The sequence below is a fragment of the Onychomys torridus genome, chromosome 7 (genome assembly GCF_903995425.1).
Source record: "Onychomys torridus chromosome 7, mOncTor1.1, whole genome shotgun sequence".
In the NCBI taxonomy this organism is placed as follows: domain Eukaryota; kingdom Metazoa; phylum Chordata; class Mammalia; order Rodentia; family Cricetidae; genus Onychomys; species Onychomys torridus.
The window spans coordinates 92,009,898-92,028,731 of NC_050449.1; the positions used below are offsets into that span (position 1 = coordinate 92,009,898).

An 18,834-nucleotide genomic window follows, 5' to 3' on the forward strand; every position below is an offset into this window, starting at 1 on the left:
ACTGTTTCTTAAATAGGCTAGTCTTGATGTTGATAAAGGGGAAATGACTTTTGTTTTTTAAACATCATATAGAGCACATTTTTGTTTATGAAAGGGTAGAGACAGGACGACAGGTAGTACCTAAACACAGGACATCTGGCAGAACCTAGAGCCTCATTAAAACACTTTCTAAAAAGATTCTGAAGTTACTTGAAGAGGTAAAATAAGGGAGAAAACAAACAAGGCTGAAAGAATGATCTATCTTATCTGTCTTTGGGTGATACTTAATGTAGTACTCATCACATCTAGAGAGAGCGTCAAATAGTATACATAATAAGTTATTAAAAATTCAGTTCAGCTATCAGTGATATCAGTTTTCTTCAGTGTGATAGTGGCACTAGATTGTGTAGACTATACCAGCTTTTAAGAGATGGATGCTTTACTATTTCAGAGCAGAGAATGATGATAGCTGCATTTCCTGCCATTGGTTCAGATGTAAAGAGTGAGCCAAGCTAGGAAAATGTTAGCAGTTACTGAGTTTATGTGTCGGCTTGACTGGGCTATACATTGCCCAGATACTTGGTTAAACAGCATGCCAGAGAATGAATTGGTAGAAAATAGATTGTCCTCCTATGGTAGGTGGATTTCATCTAATCACTTACAGAAAAAGGCCCAGGGGGAATTTCTAATGCATGCTTTTAACATGCTTTGTTTGGTTTTGCTTAGCTCTCCTACCTTTAGATTTGAACCAAATTTCAGACTTGTCGGGCCTTGGGACTACAATTCTGGGTCTCCTCTCAAATTGCTGACTGATAGTCATGGGGTTCCATTAATTTCATGAGCCAGTTCCTTATATGAAATCTTTTTTAAAAATATGGCCATCTCTCTCATATGTGTGTATTGCATTTGAGCCTTCAAGAAATTACACACGAATACACTTTCTGCTGGTGTTGTTTCTCTTGCAAAGCCTAGAACACTGTTTAACATACACAGTAAAGTTTTTGTTTTTTTAAGATGTTGGTTGTTGTTTGTTTCATTTTGTTTTGAGACAAGGTTTTACTATGTAGTCCTGGCTAGTTTGGAACTTGCTAGCTAAGCTATACTTGAAATCCCAAAGGTTCTCTTACCTCTGTCTCTGGAGTGCTATGATTAAAGGCCTGTGTCACCATGCCTGGCTTATTTTAAATGTTTTATAATGAAAAGTTGGGCAGTTTAAAACAATCTATTCAAACCTTAGTCAAAAAGTATTCTAGCTCATTCATACCTAACCTGTTCTATGGGATGGCCAAGGGGTGTGATCTGCTTGTTCTCATCACTCCATTGTTTCTTCAGGTCCCTACTAGTTTGGCATTTCAAGGAGTGGCGGCAGTCAAGGGTAGATGGTGGGTGAAATGAGAGTTTGAGGGTGCCTTTCTTTCTTTCTGGTGCTGCTATATTATAGCGCTGGTGTCCTTGGTGGGGCTGACGTCCAAATACAGCCTCTGCTTTTCTTTCAAAGAATGTCTATGTGTGCATGTACCTGTTTAGTTTTCTCCTTTCTCCTAAAGAGGGACCTTTAACAACATAGCATTTATTTTGTGGACAGTGCATTTTACCACTGACTTTTTATGAACTCATTTTCTCCCTTAGGTACTGTACTGCTGTGGTCCTCCAGCCATAGACAGTTTTCTTTTTTAGTCTCATGAAAGTAAAGCTTATCTCTCTTGCAGTGTTTTTAGTTGGCCTGAGTCTATTCTTACACTATCACAAGATAAAGGGGCAGGTTTCTCTTGCTGTTCCTTCCTTCTTCTCTATTGTGTGGTGTTCACATATGGCTCACTTTATCTTTGCTATGTGACAGACATCTTCTAAAACATAGTGACTTACAGTACCCTTTAATAGTGTCATGCTTGGACAGTAGATAGTTCTGTTAATATTGGTCATAAATTGATGGTAAATCATTAGAGTTCTTCTTGTGGCAGTTGAGTGAATTTTTGTCTCTGTGATGGGGATGGATGGGCCTGTGTAGTTCTGCCTGTACTTGGCCATGTGGCCACAGCAGAGTGTAAACAGTGATCTAGATAGACTACTTAAGAACTTTCCCTTCCTTTGGCCAGTTGGGGTGGTGCACACCTTTAATCTCAGCACTCAGGAGACATAGGCAGGTAGAAGAACTCTGTGTGTTCCAGGCCAGCCAGAGCTGTTAATACTGTCTCAAAATCCTGTCTTGAAAAAAAAAAAAAAAAAAAAAAAAAAAAAAGCCCCAAAACTAAACAAACTTTTTTTTAAAGGCCTAAACTGGCATGACATTCTTTTTAGTAAATCCTGTGGATCAAAGCAAGACCTAAGACCAGCCTAGATTCAAAGGGTAAAAAATCTCTACATTTTTGGGAGAAACTGCACGTCATGGTGCAAAGATACAGCAAAGCAAGGACAAGAAATAGCTGCAGTCCTTTTTATAAATAACCTCAACATATGCATCCATGTATCTAAACGTGATGTGAATGTCATGAAATTCCCTGTGATCTTCTGAAGCTCAGGTGGCACCAGTCCCTGCATCTTTCAGTTCACCTTTCTGACACTTTGGTGTCCCTGAAAAGAGGACTGTCTCTTTGCTTTGACTCATAACTTGGAGAAGAATATTATTTTTTCAATTAAGTGATCTTAGTAGATGAGTTTATAATAGACATGAAATGTTGAAACACTTAAAAACAAATACAAGACAAAAACTTGCTTTTTAACCAGCATCAGAAGTCAGATTCTCAGAGCACCTGCTTGCTGTAGCTTGCTCCAGGCAGACAGGAACAGCAGTGTTTCTTCTCAGCCCTAGAAACTCGGTGCAGACACTCTCAGAGAGTCCTGTCTGGGGATTTATAGCATTTGTTAAGAATTATTGGACTTGCTGGCCAGGACTTCTCTGTAGAATGTGTGGGCTTAATTAGTAACTATCTTTACTTTAAATTTCAATTGAAATTGTGGAACAAATAGAATGCTTCCCTTAATACCATACTTTACTTAAATATGAGGAGACAGAAATAGGGAAATGTTGAGACTTAGATAAGGATGTCTAGTCTGTATGGCTTATAATTATTGTATGTGGATTATAATAGATGGTAGCTGCTTTAAAACCTAAATTATTAGAAATTTATTTAGTTTTCCTTAGACTTTGTATATCTATGCTAATGAGATTGCATTACCGAAGTATTTCTGAATGTCTGAAAATGATGTGCACCCGTTTCACGTACCTCACTGTGTCAGACTCAGACATTTGAACCACAAATACTGTCCATGTTTACAGGTGCTGTGCAGCATCAATTCAGTTATTCACAATCCTCGAGCTCCAGTAATTATTTATAAACAGAGCAAGGGAGGAGCCCAAAACTTCAATAAAGATATGGTTCAAGATTGTGGATTTGAACATCTCATTCCTATAATAGAAATGTGGGCAGATGAACTGACATCCTTAAAGGTAAGCGGTTGAATATTCTTTACGTTTTGAAAATGTTGGACCTGGCTTTTGTTGTTCTTTAATTATAAAGCTAACAATACTTTTCTAAAATTGGAGTATTGCTGCTTACATATTTTGTTCTGTTTTGTTTTTGAGACAGAGTCTCACTATGTAGTCCTGGCTGGACTAGAACTCTCTATATAGAACAGGCTGGCTTTGAACTCATAGATATCCTACCTCCTGAGTGCTGTAATTAAAGGCGTGTGCCCCCATGCTTGGCCTTATGTATTTCCATCCTGTGAGGTTGTTGTTATTGTCAAGCTTGCCTCCTCTAAAGCTCCACCATAGAAAACTTTTAGACTTCCCTCATTGAGACTCTGTGGTGGACCCCTGTTTGTGCGTCTATACTCGTCCATGTCCCGCCATCTCCCTTCTGCTGACACCTGTGTTGCACACTTCCTGACCGTGGCATGTGCTCCGATGCAATGTCTCATCCTTACTTTCATCTTAACTGGGAATGGTTTTCCTGTCTTCACATTTTAGTTTTCTTTCTCAGAACTGAGTTTATTTCTGTGTTTGTCTAATTGCTGGAGAAGGTGGTAGTCAACAAGCAACTAGGAAATTAAATGTATTCACATTTGATTTATAGATCATTGTATATTTGTTATTGTGTAACTTGAGTTTATTACATTTTTCTTGTTTGGTTTATTGAGAAGCTATTTGCTATAAAGCTAATAGTATTGCATTTCTGTGCCTTTTAAACTTTAGATTTTTCTTTACTAATATCATACAGAATTCTGCTGTGGTTAATGAAGATATGATTCAGCGACAGTATTTGTCAGCATTTTGTCCTAATACCCAAAGAACCTTGTTAAGAGCAAGTGACCTTCTTGGGAACAAAAAGTTTTATTTGTTCCTATATGCCTCAAAGGTCTTCATGGTACATTAGTGCTCAATTAATATTTATTCAAATTATCCAGAACAATTATAGTCCCAGTCAACTATAGGTGGGTTTTTTGTTTGTCTTGTTGTTAGTCTTTTTTAAAAAACTTTATTATTATTATTATTTATATTTCTTTTTTCTTTTTTTAGTTTCTTGAGATAGGGTTTCTCTGGGTAACCACCACGGCTGTCCTGGAACTCATTTTGTAGACCGGGCTGGCCTTGAACTTACAGAGATCTGCCTGCCTCTGCCTCCTGAGAGCTGGGCCACCACCTAGTGTTTTTGGTATTTTTGAGACAAATTCTCTATTATGCAGCCCTGGCTGTCCTGAAATTCCCTGTGTAGACCAGGCTGTCCTCAAACTCACAGAGATCTGTCTGTCTCTACCTCCTGAGTGCTGGAGTTCAAGGTGTGCACCACCACACCTTTTTAAATTTATAGAATCATATCTGTATACAACTCATGAAAGAATCTTGGCAGTCAGCCTAACTTTTATTTCCCTTTTTCTTTAGGGCTCAGACAAAACTACATAATATATAAGCATTTTTGACTGAATGACAGTGCTGGATTAATTACTATTTTATGTCCCTGAATTTCTCTAGTTTGTTTCTCAGAAAAGGGTGAAATAGAGATGACTTGTGGAAATGGTGGCATTTCCCACTCACTGCTTGGTAGAGAGTTCTCTTTGCAGAAGATAGCAGTGCTAACCACTTTTCTCCTTCTCAGAGGAGTTAGAATAGAAACAGCCCTTGCCTTCCCAATGGAGGGGAAGACTAGATGAGAAAATGACAAAGGGAGAAAAGAACCAAGATACCAGACACCGTTATTTCTCTGTGTGTGAGAGAAAGGGAACATGTTACAAAATGTGATCATAAAATCAGACCAATTGAAAGACAATTTCATATGACATTTTCAATAACTGTGCGGTATATTGTCAGAAAAAAACAAATGTCATAAAGATGGACACCTGTGGTGAAGTACAAGTCAATGATATGGATGACTTGTACTCCAGGAGAAATCTGGTAGAAAGGAGATCACTCTGATTATAGCCCCCATAAAGGCTTAGCAAGAGTGCTGAGTTCTTGCTACTGTGTAGTTTGCTGAATAGGAGGAGAAGGCAAGGAATTAGAATATTGTAAGGATATTTGAGGCAATTGGCTAGAATTAGTTTCTTCTGCCATTAAAGTAGTTCATGGCCTTTAGTAGTGTTTGTAATATTTACAATACAGATTCAGGATCCATCTTAGAAAGCGTGTGCAGTCCTTTGATGCGTCTATGGAGAGTTCTTTATAATGAAGAACTTTCTAGTTGGGACAGACATCTCCCCAGTTAATATTTTTTCCCTTAGGTCTGATTCATGACTTAAAAGAGAACCATGCATTTGGGAGATGGATAGAAAAGAGAAATGTAGCAATTCATATTATAGAATCCTAGATGTTTGCATATTTATTTTTTTGAGATAGGCCTCATTATACAAGTCTGGCTGGCCTGGAACTCACATGTAGACCAGGCTGACCTTAAATTCACAGAAGTCTACCTGCTTCTGCCTCCTGATTCTGGGAATAAAGGCATGTGCCATTAAGCCTGGTCTTATTATATGTTTTATTTTCAATTAATATATGACCATACACATGTGTGAGGGATAGTGTATATATTTCAACACACACAGTGAGTGGGATCAGTGTTAAGAACATCACAAATTCTCGGCCATTTAAAAATAGTTAATTTTTGTGAGCTTTAGTTACCCTACTGTGGTCTAGAACATCACAAATTATTTCTCTTATCCAACTGCACCCTGTGACTGTTACCCATCCTGTCTGCATTCCTTTTTACTCAAACCCTTCTCAGGCTCTGGGAACCACTATGAGACTAACCTTTGAAACTTTGACCTATAAGTAAGAGCGTGGTATTTATGTCTATTTTATTTCACTTAACATAGTATCTTTTAGTTCTGTCCATGTTGCAGTAAATGACAGATGTCATTCTCTTTATGGCTGATATCCATTATATACATGTGTATGTTTGTATGCACACATACATACACTATTTCTTTTTAGCCATTCATCTATCATTAGACACCTACATTGATCCCATATCTTGGCAATTCTGAATAGTGCTTCAGTAAACATGTGAGAGCTGGCATTTTTTTGACATATTATAGTTTCATTTTATTTGGATACATTCCCAGATGTAGGATTGTTAGCCTATGTTGCAGCTTTATCTTTACTTTTTGAGGAACCTCTATGTACTGTTTTATATAATGGCTGTACAACTTTCATTCCCATCAATAATAAATACAGAGGACTCTCAAGAGAAGTCAGGCACACATGGCCACTTGTAAAATTTCATTTACATGAAATGCCAAGTGTAGGCAAATCCATAGCAGCAGGAAGTGGTTTAGTAGATATAGAGGCTGGAGGAGACTAGAAAAGGACTTTGAGTGGGTGTGGGATTTCTTTTTTTATTTTTAAAATGTTTTGTGTGTATGACCATTTCCCTGCATATGTGTTTGTGCATCACATGCACATCTGGTCCCTGTGGAGGTCAGAAGAGAGTGTCAGATCATGTGGAACTGGAGTTATGAATGGTTGTGAACCATCATGTGGGTACTGGGAACTGAACCTGGCTCTTCTGAAAACCAACAAGTGCCCTACTGCTGAGCCATCTCTTCAGCCCTGGGTGTGGGAGTCCTTCTTGGAAAATGGATAGGTTCTGAAATTAGACAGTGGTGGTGTTTGTACCACTGTGAAAAGGTGAAAACCGGCAAACTGTATTTTGGTATGTCAATTTCATCTCAAATGTGCTACAAAAATATTTAAAACCTAGGCTAAGGATATGGCTCAATGGTAAAGTATTTACTGATAAAAATAATTAAAAAAAAAACAATATAACTACTTACATAACATTGCTTAAAGCATCCAGACTTGTTTTAAATTGACAATGGTATTAAAATATACTGATAATGGTTATATAGCTGTGTATTTTTAGACCACGTTGATTACTATGTTATTAGTGTTACAGTACAAACTGTTTTATAAACAATAATGCACATTTTTGTTGTTGTTGTTGTTGTTGTTGTTGTTGTGAAGGGTTTGTATAAGTCCTTAAAAACGCTGTCTGCAGAACTGGTACCTTGGCATAATTTAAAGAAACTGGATGAAAATGAAGGTGTCAAAGTAGAAGATCTGTTGTTTATGGTAGATACCATGCTGGAAGAGGTTGAAAACAAGAAGGAGGTAACACTGATACTTGTATAACTGTTCCCATTTTAAAGGTTTATTTTAAATATTTAATATTATTTCAAGTTGTGAGCTCTTTTTCACCTTCTCCTTATAGAGCAGCAACATGCCAAACTTTCAAACTTTGCAAGCTATTGTTTCTCACTTCCAAAAGCTATTTGATGTGCAGTCTTTAAATGGAGTCTACCCCCGAATGAATGAAGTGTATACCAGGCTTGGAGAAATGAACAACGCTGTGAGAAACCTCCAGGAGCTCTTAGAATTAGGTGATGACCCTTGCCATTTTTGCACTGACTTAAGAACTATTCCTAATAAATTAACAAAAATTATGTGTGGGTTTTGTTTGTCTTGTTGTGACAGTGTTGTCTTGCTCTTACTGTAGCCAAAGCTGACCTTGAACTCCTGATCTTTGTCCTACACCTCCCAAGAGCTCGGGTTGCTGGTGTGCACCATCACACCCAACAAAAGTCCTTTTGATTAAAAAGCGAAACAGCAACAACAAAACCACAAAAAACTGGGGGTAGGGATATAACCAAGTTGGTAGAGTGCTTGCCTAGCATGTATGAACTCTGGGTTTGATTCTCAATACTGAATAGACAAGGCATAGTGGTGCACATAGAGAAGCCTTGCACTCAGTAGATGGAGGCAGGAGGATTAGAAGCTCAAGGTTAGGGTCTGGAGAGATGGCCCAGTAGTTAAGAGTACTTGCTATGAAATTTTTAGGACTGGAGTTCATGTCCCAGCACCCCTATAACAAGCCAGACATCTCCCAAATCCCTGTAACTCCACACAGTTACAGAATCTAACACCCTTTTCTGGTTTCCATGTGTGCAAAAGTACTCACACACACAGACATACATGCATGCATATATTTATATATACACATGTGCAAATCTTTTTTTTCAAAACAGGGTTTTTCTATGTAACTGCCCTGGCTGTCCTAGAACTTCTGTGTAGACCAGGCTAGCCTCAAACTCAGAGATCCACCTGCCTTTTACCTCCCAAATGCTGGGATTAAAAGTGTGTGCCATCACTGCCTAGCAACTCTTTTTCTAAAAGTTCAAGACCCTGGCTTAAAACAACAAACCCCAGGGTCGGGAAATGGCTCAGTGGCTAAGAACACATTCTTTGCAATCATGAGTACCAGACTTATGATCCCAAGCCAGACATTCCACGAACACCTGTTACTCCAGCTCTGTGGAGAATGGAGACAGAATTGTTGAGGAGGTCCACTGGCTTCCAGCCTAGCTAAGAAAATGTGAACTCCAGGCTCAAGGAGATAGTGTGTCTTAAAGAAATAGCCAAAGGGTGATAGAGATGAATACTCACTGCTTTCTTCTGGCCTCTGCCTTTTCAGAGGTAAACACATCCATATAAATGTGTATAAACTAATAAAAATAAATGTTAATCCCTTTCCATCACCAAAAATAGAATTAGTAGCTGAAGTAGGAAATGTTGAGTGTAATGATTTTGGAAAGTCTTTTTTTAAATATCCTGTGTTTTCATTTCTCTTTTGCAGACAGTTCATCCTCATTGTGTGTGGTGGTCAGCACAGTTGGAAAATTGTGTAAGATAATTAATGAGGATGTGAATAAGCAGGTTAAACAAGTATTAGGACCTGAAGACCTACAAAGGTATTTGTTAGAAATGTATCCAATATTCTTGAAGTGGTAAAAAGTAAAAGATTTTCAAAGCTTTTACAAATTATCAGGAGTGACAATTTTTTTTTCTTTTTTTTTTTTTCTTTTTTTTTTTTTGAGACAGGGTCTGCGTGTCCTGAAACTGTATAGACCAAGGTGGCCTATAACACAAAGAGATCTGCCTGACTCTGCCTCCAGAGTGCTGGGATCAAAAGTGTGTGCCACTATGCCTTTTAAAAATAAACTTTATAACCTTAAAGAGTCATACACTTCCAGTTTCTTCCAGAAGTTATATGCAGAGAAATTAAAATCTTTATAATCAATTCTTGAGTTGGATTGTAACCTATAATCTGTTTCTGAGACACTACCAAAACTACTGAGTAATTACTAATCATAATTTTTTGTTTAGATATAAATATTAAGGATTTTTAAAAGACTGGGCACCACTAATATAAAATGTAATATTTAAGAATATATATATTATGGGGTTAAGGTAGATAAAGAGCTCATTGGTAAAGACTGTGTTTACCATGCATGAAACTCTGGCTCTCTCCAATAACTCCTACTCCAAAATAACCCTTAAGACATTGTAGCTTTCAGCAACTTTCAGCAAACTAATTTGATACTGCCAACTATAGGGAAACACACACACATCATCATCATCATCATCATCATCATCATCATCCATATATTCTGAAATTTTTCCTGGAAGAACCCTTACATAATCTGGCAGTTGAGTCTTTTCATATTTTTTTAGTGTTTTAAAGATTTATTTATTATGTATACAGTTATACAGTGTTCTACCTGCATGTTAGAAGAGGGCATCAGATCTCATTATAGGTGGTTGTGAGCCACCATGTGGTTGCTGGAAATTGAACTCAGGACTTCTTGAAGAACAGCCAGGGTAGCAGGAATCTTAAAGGTAATTACTAATAAAATCAAACCTGAGGCCAGTTATTGGGGTGAACGCTGGAAGATCAGAGAAGCAGAACAAGCCACAGCTACCTCACCTCGCCAGTTCCTTAGCTGGTCTTGTTTCCTCAGACTAGAAACTTCTGTGTCCTCATTCCAATGGGTCTCAGCTGAACTGTGCTGCTCAAAACCTAAAGGTTAACCAGCCAAATGCTTCTAGTTTCTGGTCTTCACCCTTTATACATCTTTCTCTTTCTGCCGTCACTCCCTGGGATTAAAGGCGTGATTCACCATGCCTGGCTGTTTCTGTTGTGGCCTTGAACTCAGAGATCTGCCTGGCTCTGCCTCCCAAGTGCTGGGATTAAAGGTGTGTACCACCACTGCCTAACCTCTATGTTTAATATTGTGGCCGTCCTGTTCTCTGACCCCAGCTAAGTTTATTAGTGGGCACAATATTTCGGGGAATACAAACCACCACAAGCCAGTGCTCTTAACCTCTGAGCTATCTCTCTAGTCCGAGTCTTTTTGTATTTAATGCTTTTTCACTATTGGTCTTTCCCTCCTTTCCACTGTTTTACTGACCACTGGTACTTAATGTTTAATAGCATACTGGGTAGAGAAGCCTACTTTTAGCAAATGTTCTAAACAAGATGCTTTAAAAAAAAAATAGGAAAATGGTATTAGATGAATTAAGATCTTAAAAAGAAAGGATTGAAGCCGGGCGGTGGTGGTGCACGCTTTTAATCCCAGCACTCAGAAGGCAGAGGCAGGCGGATCTCTGTGAGTTTGAGGCCAGCCTGGTCTCCAGAGTGAGATCCAGGAAATGTGCAAAACTACACAGAGAAACCCTGTCTCAAAAAACAAAACAAAACAAAAAAAAAAAAGGAAGAAAGAAAGAAAGAAAGGATTGCTGCAATTGAACACTAAGTTTATATTCAGTTTAGCAGGACAGTTTCTTCTCACTTTGAAAATGTTCTGTCTGCAACTATCTGTTAACAATCAAATGCAAAAAACCTAAATTGGAAACTTGTAAACTGTGTCTTTTTTTTAAACAGCATTATCAGCAAATTAGAAGAACATGAGGAGTTTTTTCCAGCATTTCAAGCTTTTACTAATGATCTTCTTGAAATCTTAGGTAAGACCTGTTGATGGAGGCTGAAATTTTCATCTGAAGATGTCAGTGGGTATGACAGGAGGGTATTCATTTAGATACTCAGTTCATGTTTACCTTAGGTGTTTGGTGGAAGTGTCTAGAAAGTGTTAACTGCTTTGCAGGAAAAGTTGGTTAGGATTAATTCACAGAATAGAAAAAGGCAGCCTATAAAGAGATAGGAACTATCTTTTTCTTTTCTTATTAAATATTTTATTTATGTGTATGGGTATTTGCCTGGTGTATGTATAGGCAGCTGCCTGTGGAGGCCAGAAGAGGTGGTCAGATCTCCTGGAACTAGAGTTACAGACAGTTTTGTCTTGTTGATGCTGGGCACTGAATCCAGGTCCTCTTACAAGTGCAGCAAATGCTTTTAACTGCCAAGTCATCTCTCTCCAGTCCTATGAGTCCATCTTGTTTTGGGACCTTCTCATGAGAAATGGCATTATTCTGTGAGACTCTTAGCTCTGTCATTATTTATAAACAATGGCCAAGTAAAATAGGCTAGGAAAATGCAGACCCTGCCATTTGGAACCTGTTAGTAGGGATGGTATCTGGATAAGGGAAAGTACTGCTTTCTCAGTGAGCAGAAGCTCTAGAAAGTGAATTCTGGCTTAGGCTCACTGAAATCTGATACCTTAGAAGAAAAATCAAACTCAGGAAGAAGCCGCTGAAGAACCTGAACTGCTTTGTCTGAAGATGCAGACCCGGATCAGCCATGTCCCTGAGCTTTGTTCCGGAGTGCCATACACCTCTCACTGAACAGATCTCCCAAAAGGAGACCTGAGAACACTCCACTCCGAAACTAAATCAAGAAGGAACGCTGTGTTCCTTAAGAAGAAATCAATTCCCAAATCCTCAGGTGGTGGGCATATGTTGGGACCCATGTTGGTTTACCCGTGTAGCTGTACAGATTTTAAGAGGTATCAAGGAATCATAAACACGGCCAACTGGATGCCTTCCCAAGACTGTGTTGCTGAGAAAGTGAGTGCCAGAGTCAAGGGGACATGACAGATCCCTACGGTGCGAAGAGCACTTAACTTCTATTGTTGCCCTGGGGTTCGAACTCTGCCTGTAGAGACTTTCGTATTTTTATGAACTTTTCAATAGAGAAAAATCACTCTTTATAACTCTTCTTTTTTCTATTACAGAAATTGATGACTTGGATGCCATTGTACCTGCAGTAAAGAAATTAAAAGTACTTTCATACTGAAAAGAAATCAAATCATTTTACTGTGTAAATTGTATTCTTAACGTTTTAAGTATTTGAAAGGACTGACCCTGAGACAAGATTCTACAATGTCTCAACTCTCGGGATTCATCCTCTTACCGTCAGGTCAGTCTCAATCCATACAGTTTCTATTGTTGATTATTTAATAGAAAGTAACTGTTAAGTTATTAAAATAGATTAACTTTAGACCCCTTAATCATTTCCTCAGTAATGCTTGAATGTTTTAAAATATAATGGTTATTTTAAGGAAGAGATTGTATATAACAAAAGAGACTCAGGGAGAGATTGCAAATTATAGAAAGTTGCATTAAGTTCAAGGTTTAATGACTTTTTGGTTAGAGAAAAAAGAATTCCAAATGCTTTCTAAGTCCAACCAACAGGAAGCCACTGCTTTCCAGGAAATATTAATGGACATATTCTATTAAGATACCTCTCAAAGCAGAAAGAAAAGATGTTGTCTTTGTATTACGATAGGAAGTTAATCATGAGGTGAAATAGATGATTAGGTAGACATCTTTTAGAGAAAATGTATCTTTATTTGCAATACTGATGTAATGTACTTTTATGAATAAATAAAATCACAAATAAAATTTTTTGTAAAATTTCCAAATGTAAGTGTTCTTAGTGACTTACTTGATTGCTCATAAATAATGAATCATATTAACTCCCTAGGCTGAGACTTCCTTGGGCCATGGATTCCTCCTTACTGCATTTTACATAAGAGTCCTGTTCTTACTGCTTTCTGCTTATTCTCTATGATCTATATTCAGTATGGTGGGGGTGGGGAGCAGTGTTCTGTATTACATCCATGAACACAAAGTACTCTAGGCTACCCCATGTCCTCCTTTAAAAATGCCATTCTTACTGGTTGATGTGACTTATTATTGTAAAGTATTTCTAGGAAGCAGCATGGTAGTATGGAGAGTGCCAAAAAACAGGTATCCAGATCCCTAGGGTTGTGACTTTGATGACAAAATAATACCATAGGTTCTTTCTTTCTTTAGAATTCTTTGCTTTGTTAACTTGTAGTTAAATTTCTAAATACTAACCCAGTGGTTCTCAATCTTCCTAATGCTTCTAGTCTTTAATACAGTTCCTCATGTTGTAGTGACCCCCAACCATAAAATTATTTTCATTGCTACTTTACAACTGTAATTTTGCTATTATTATGAATCATAATGCAATTATCTGTGTTCGATGATGTTCTTAGGCAACCCCATGAAAGGGTTGTTTAACCCCTAAAGGGGTCGTGACTCACAGGTTGAGAAACCACAGTAACTAACCCATAATCTGTAGACTGTTTTGATGGGTTTGTTAGAAAAAGCATTTGGTTATTCATTCTGAATAAATAAAATTACTCTTAAGAAATTTCTGTAAGGAGGTTTGGAAGTCTTTTTTAAAAATTTTAAAGGGTTTACTTTTATTATTTTTTTAAAAGTGTGTGTGTGTGTGTGTGTGTGTGTGTATGTGTGTGTGTGTGCACATGCACATGCATGTGTTGAGTGCAGGTGCCCTTGGAACCCATAAAGGGGTGCTGGATCCCCTGAAGCTGGAGTTAGCTGCAGTGAACAGCACAATGTGGGTACTAGGAACTGAACTTTGGTCCTCTGCAAGAGCACTATGTGCTCTTAACCACTGAGCTATCTTTCTAGCCCCAAGGCTAGAAGTCTTGACAATGTGTAATGTGTATGTGCGTGCATGCACATGTTTGAGTTGGGTTGCCCTGTATTCCAGGTTGGCTTTGTACCCACTATAGCCAAGGCTAACTTTGAACTCCTGAACCTCTTTCCACCACTCCCAAGTGCTACTATTATAAGCATGTGCCACCACACCTGGCCTTAACAATATTTGGGAATAGAAGAAGAGATATAATTAAAAGTTTATAATAGGGAGCTAGAGAGATGGCTCAGCAGTTAATAGTGCTTATTCTTACAGAGGATCCTAGTTTGGTGCCCAGCACCCATATTGGGTGAATCACAACTGCCTGTACCTCTAGCTCTAAGGGGATCCAGTGCCTCCTGCCTCAGGCCTCCATGGGCACCTGTATTCATATTATAAAAATTTTAAAAGATTATTAATCTAAATTGTGGTGGCTAGTTTTAATCTTACAGTTAACTCTTAGTTTAAAACAGAAATTTTAAAATCCTTTTCCAGAGGACAGGAGGGTTTTGGAGGTGAGTTGAGGGCCATTAAGGACAGTCATACTAATGCAAATAGTTTTAGACCCTTGTTATCATGTCTACCTTTATTCAATTTTAATTGTTTAAAACTATAAAAGTACTAGTTGTTTCTGGTTTATATACAGAGCTATCTAAATATAAGCATTCAAAACATACCTTTGTTTGAAGACAATTTTGATGTATAATTAACATAGGAACTATACATGAAGTGTAAAATTGGTAAGTCCTGGTGCGTATCTCTGTTTGCGGTGCTGCGGTGGTTTGAATGAGAGCATCCTAGCTATTTGAACACCTGGTGTCGCTGTTTCAGGAGGTTGGGGAACCTCTGGGAGGTAGAGCCTTACTGGAGGAAGTACATCACTGGCAGGCTTTGAGTATTTATAATCTTGTTCCTTTCCTGTTTATTCTCTCTGCTTGTGCTTGCATTTTATGATGTGAACTCACAATGTCCTGCCTCTTGACACCATGACTGCTGCTGGTTCCCGTGCCTCCTCAACACAGAATTTCTCTGTGTAGCTTTGGTGCCTGTCCTGGATCTCGCTCTGTAGACCAGGCTGGCCTCAAACTCACAGAGATCTGCCTGGCTCTGCCTCCTGAGTGCTGGGGTTAAAGGCGTGCGCCACCACCGCCCCTGTTTTTGTCTAAAATTTAAAAAAGGTTATAACTAATACAAGAAAAACTATCCAATAAGTATATATAATATATACATAGTCAAGATTACATTAACGATGTCTAGTCCACTTTTTAGTGTGTTTTGTATGTGTGTGCACACACATGCCACAATATGCACGTGGGGGTCAAAGGACAGCATGCGGTCAGTTTTCTCCTTCTACCACGTGGGTCTGGGTACAGAACTCAGCCTTTACCACCTGAGCCATCTCAACAGCCTGATTTTTATCTTAATAGCAACTGATTATTTTATTGTACTTTTAAAAAATGTGTAAATTATACTACCAAATGTAATTAACTGGTTATAAAGTCAACACCCATGTAGCAACCAAGAAATAGAGCATGTGGATGGCTATCTCATACCTCCTAAGTTCCTAGAGGTCACTGTCATCCTGACTTTTTTTTTTTTTTCTTTTTTTGGTTTTTGGTTTTTTTGAGACAGGGTTTCTCTGTGTAGTTTTGGTGCCTGTCCCAGATCTTGCTCTGTAGACCAGGCTGTCCTCGAACTCACAGAGATCCGCCTGCCTCTGCCTCTGCCTTTCAAGTGCTGGGATTAAAGGCGTGTGCCACCACTGCCCGGCCTGACTTTTTTTTTAATAATTGATTTGTTTTTATGTGCATCAGTGTTTTGCCTCTGTGTGTCTGTGTGAGGGTCCCCTGGAACTGGAGTTAAAGACAGTTGTGAGCTACCATGTGGGTGCTGAAAATTGAACCTCTGGAAGAGCAGTCAGTGCTCTTAACCACTGAGCCATCTCTCCAGCCCCATCCTGGCTTTTATGTCATTCACTTCCTTAGTTGTTTTTTTGTTTTTTGTTTTGTTTTGTTTTTTAAGAATTGGGGTATTTTCATGAGCATGCCTGAACCAATATATTTGCCTCTTTTTATAAAAATGTAACTATAGCATCCATGCAATTTTTTAATGTTCCTTTTGTTTAATGTTATGATTGTGCTGGGCATCCATGTATGTTAGGTCTCAGCCATTTGTTGACATTGCTACAGCGTCTTCACCTTTCTGCTGTGCTGAAGATTGGCATTGGAGTGGTTTCTAGGTCCTGGCTTTGGTGAACTGTGCTGCTGTTAGCACATGTCCTTATACACACGTGCACATTTTCTAGCATGTATATCCCCAACCAAAAATGCTGGATCTCAGTGGCAATTGCTTCTGTGTACATGGGGGAAAAAAATCAGTATCTACTCTGAACTCTATACAGCTCCAAATTAGGGCTGCATGCTTTCTTGTTCTCATTGGTGTGAAGAGGGGAAGTCCCTGAACTGAGTTAATTAATCAGTGAGATACACTCAGTTTAAAAGGAGGGGTGTTAGGGACCAAGATTTCAGGAACCAAACATGAACCATGGAAAGTACTAGCTAAGCCAGAGAACAAGCCATAAACCCACCACCCTCCCTTAGAGCAGTAACACCTGTTTGCTAACTGGAGGCTCCCAAAGATAAGAACATTTCACAGTCAGGTGCCATGGCAACCAAATGTAAAGAGCATTCCATGGTCAGGTAGCCTAGCAACAGAACAAATGGCCCCTGACCAGTCACCTTAGCAGACTTCTTGCAGTTGCACGACCTGCACGTCTCCCACGTACTGCATGCCTTCCACGTCCCTTCCACTTCCCTCCTTCCTGCCCCTTCCCCTCTTATGCTATATAAGCCATGCGGAGGAAAATAAAGTTTGGCGGCTTGATCAGAATACTGTCTTGCTGTCCATCTTTTTGTGTCATCCTTCCCTTTCATTCGCTCCCATAGGTGGGTCGCCCCGTTGAAACCCCACTGGCTGGGGCAGAGGGGGAATATATGTCATCTTCTTTAAAAGCTAATGGTAAAGCAAAGGCATGCGAACTCAGAAGAATGCCTCGTCCCTTTACCATGCTGCTTCTTTCATGTTATCAGTTTCTGAGTGTTGGAGGGGGACAGTGGTTCAGGAACTTCCTATGAGTACTGAGTGAATGGTTTGTTTTAAAATTCCCTTCAAAAATACTTGAGACAAACCAAGTACTGTACTGTATGGTACCCAACCCTTTGACTCACCCTAAGATTATTCTGAGGAGGGAAGAGAAGGGATGTTGGCAATGGAGGGCCTCCTCACTTTCTTCCACAGCTCTTGTGTCCTGTGTTTGACTTGGTGGCTGCAATGACCCATGGCCAGGCTGAAGAACAGCACAGAAGTTCTCAGTGGACATTTGGCCTGGGGCTAATTGAAAAAAATGGGGCTCAAGGAATCCTGAAGATCAGCAGGAGAGGCATCTGGGATGGCTCTCTTCTGACCACTGGGACCTGGTAACCCAGACCCAAATGTCATGTGGTATGGAACTCTAGGGGGGAGATTCTCATGCTGGCATCTATCTCGCTCTGCTGTCGTAGACCTTGCCATTCATCTGTACAAAGTAAGTGAAGTTGAGGTTTAACATGCTTTACTACTCCAAAGTCTCCTTCCTCATCAGGGTGCCATCTAATACTCTTGGCACAGTGTCCAGCACTCTTAAGTGCCTGGTGCATCTCAAACCTCTGGAGCTTTCCTTGATACCAGCTGTGCATCACAGGAGTCACTGCCTTCTTGAGGTCCTCTTACACCTTGCATAGCAGCTCATTCACTGACCATGCCAGCACATCCCCTACTATTTATTTCATCTCATACTCCTTCTGCCTTTCAGGTAGCTGACTGTGTCCCAAGCTGTCTACAAAATCTTGACAACCTCCTCAGTCCAGGATGATTTTTATCAGGATGAACCATCATTGGCAGCTGATGACAGGCTTTCTTTAGTTCACTGTTTGATGCTATGGCTTCAATCCCCTGCAAATGGGAAGAGTTTAGTTCATCCTCAGAACCTCAGCCATGGTTAAGAATCAAACCATTATTCTCCAAGTGAGCTGGCAAAAGCACCCCCTAGCTTATGTGTGTGTGTCACCCTGCTGCTGAGTCTTCTACCTGTCCAAAAGCAGCTCCAGCCAATGCCACTGAACTGACCTTACAGCTTGCTGTCACTCAGCAGAGGTAAGCAATGCTGAAAGGCTGAAGAATCCAGCCTAACTAGTCATCTATCTCTCCTGAAATTACCAACGGAACTATAGACAACCCCAAAAGAGAGTCAGAGCCAGGAAGAGAAAAGTACCCGCATCTTAAGAAAATGGGTGAGTAGCCTTGCCTCACAGTAAAAGTCTTTGCTTAGAAATTGGAATCGCACATGTATAAATGAAATGGTCACAGGTCTTACATATTCAGTCAGTCACTAGAAGCCTGCTTGTCCAAGCTGACACAGTTCCTCTGTCCTCCACAGTCTCAGGCCTCTGTACTTAGCTGCCTAATTTGGTTTCCAGCCTAGCTGATGTCAAACGAGAACCTGGGATGTCTATCCTTCTGTGTATCCTTGTTGGTTGGAAAGTAGGAACTCTTCTAGGAAGTAGTTTCCTTTCTACTAGACCTGTGAAAAATCACAAGGGGATTTGGGAAGTATCTT

At 39.4% G+C, this 18,834-nt stretch overlaps 1 protein-coding gene across 5 annotated transcripts in view; it reads left to right on the top strand.

Moving 5' to 3' along the window:
* Cep70 (centrosomal protein 70) overlaps window positions 1-13,558 on the top strand; it is a 63,885-nt gene extending 50,327 nt beyond the window's left edge. For 4 of the 5 annotated variants that reach the window (XM_036193349.1, XM_036193350.1, XM_036193348.1 and 1 more), the window contains 6 exons: window positions 3,257-3,427; window positions 7,439-7,585; window positions 7,686-7,854; window positions 9,108-9,222; window positions 11,196-11,275; window positions 12,442-13,558. In XM_036193349.1, the coding sequence (XP_036049242.1) occupies window positions 3,257-3,427; window positions 7,439-7,585; window positions 7,686-7,854; window positions 9,108-9,222; window positions 11,196-11,275; window positions 12,442-12,503 (744 nt within the window). In that variant the 3' untranslated portion in view covers window positions 12,504-13,558. The remainder of the gene's footprint in view (window positions 1-3,256; window positions 3,428-7,438; window positions 7,586-7,685; window positions 7,855-9,107; window positions 9,223-11,195; window positions 11,276-12,441) is intronic. The other variant, XM_036193346.1, reaches the window with a different exon arrangement.
* Window positions 13,559-18,834: the final 5,276 nt, after the last annotated feature.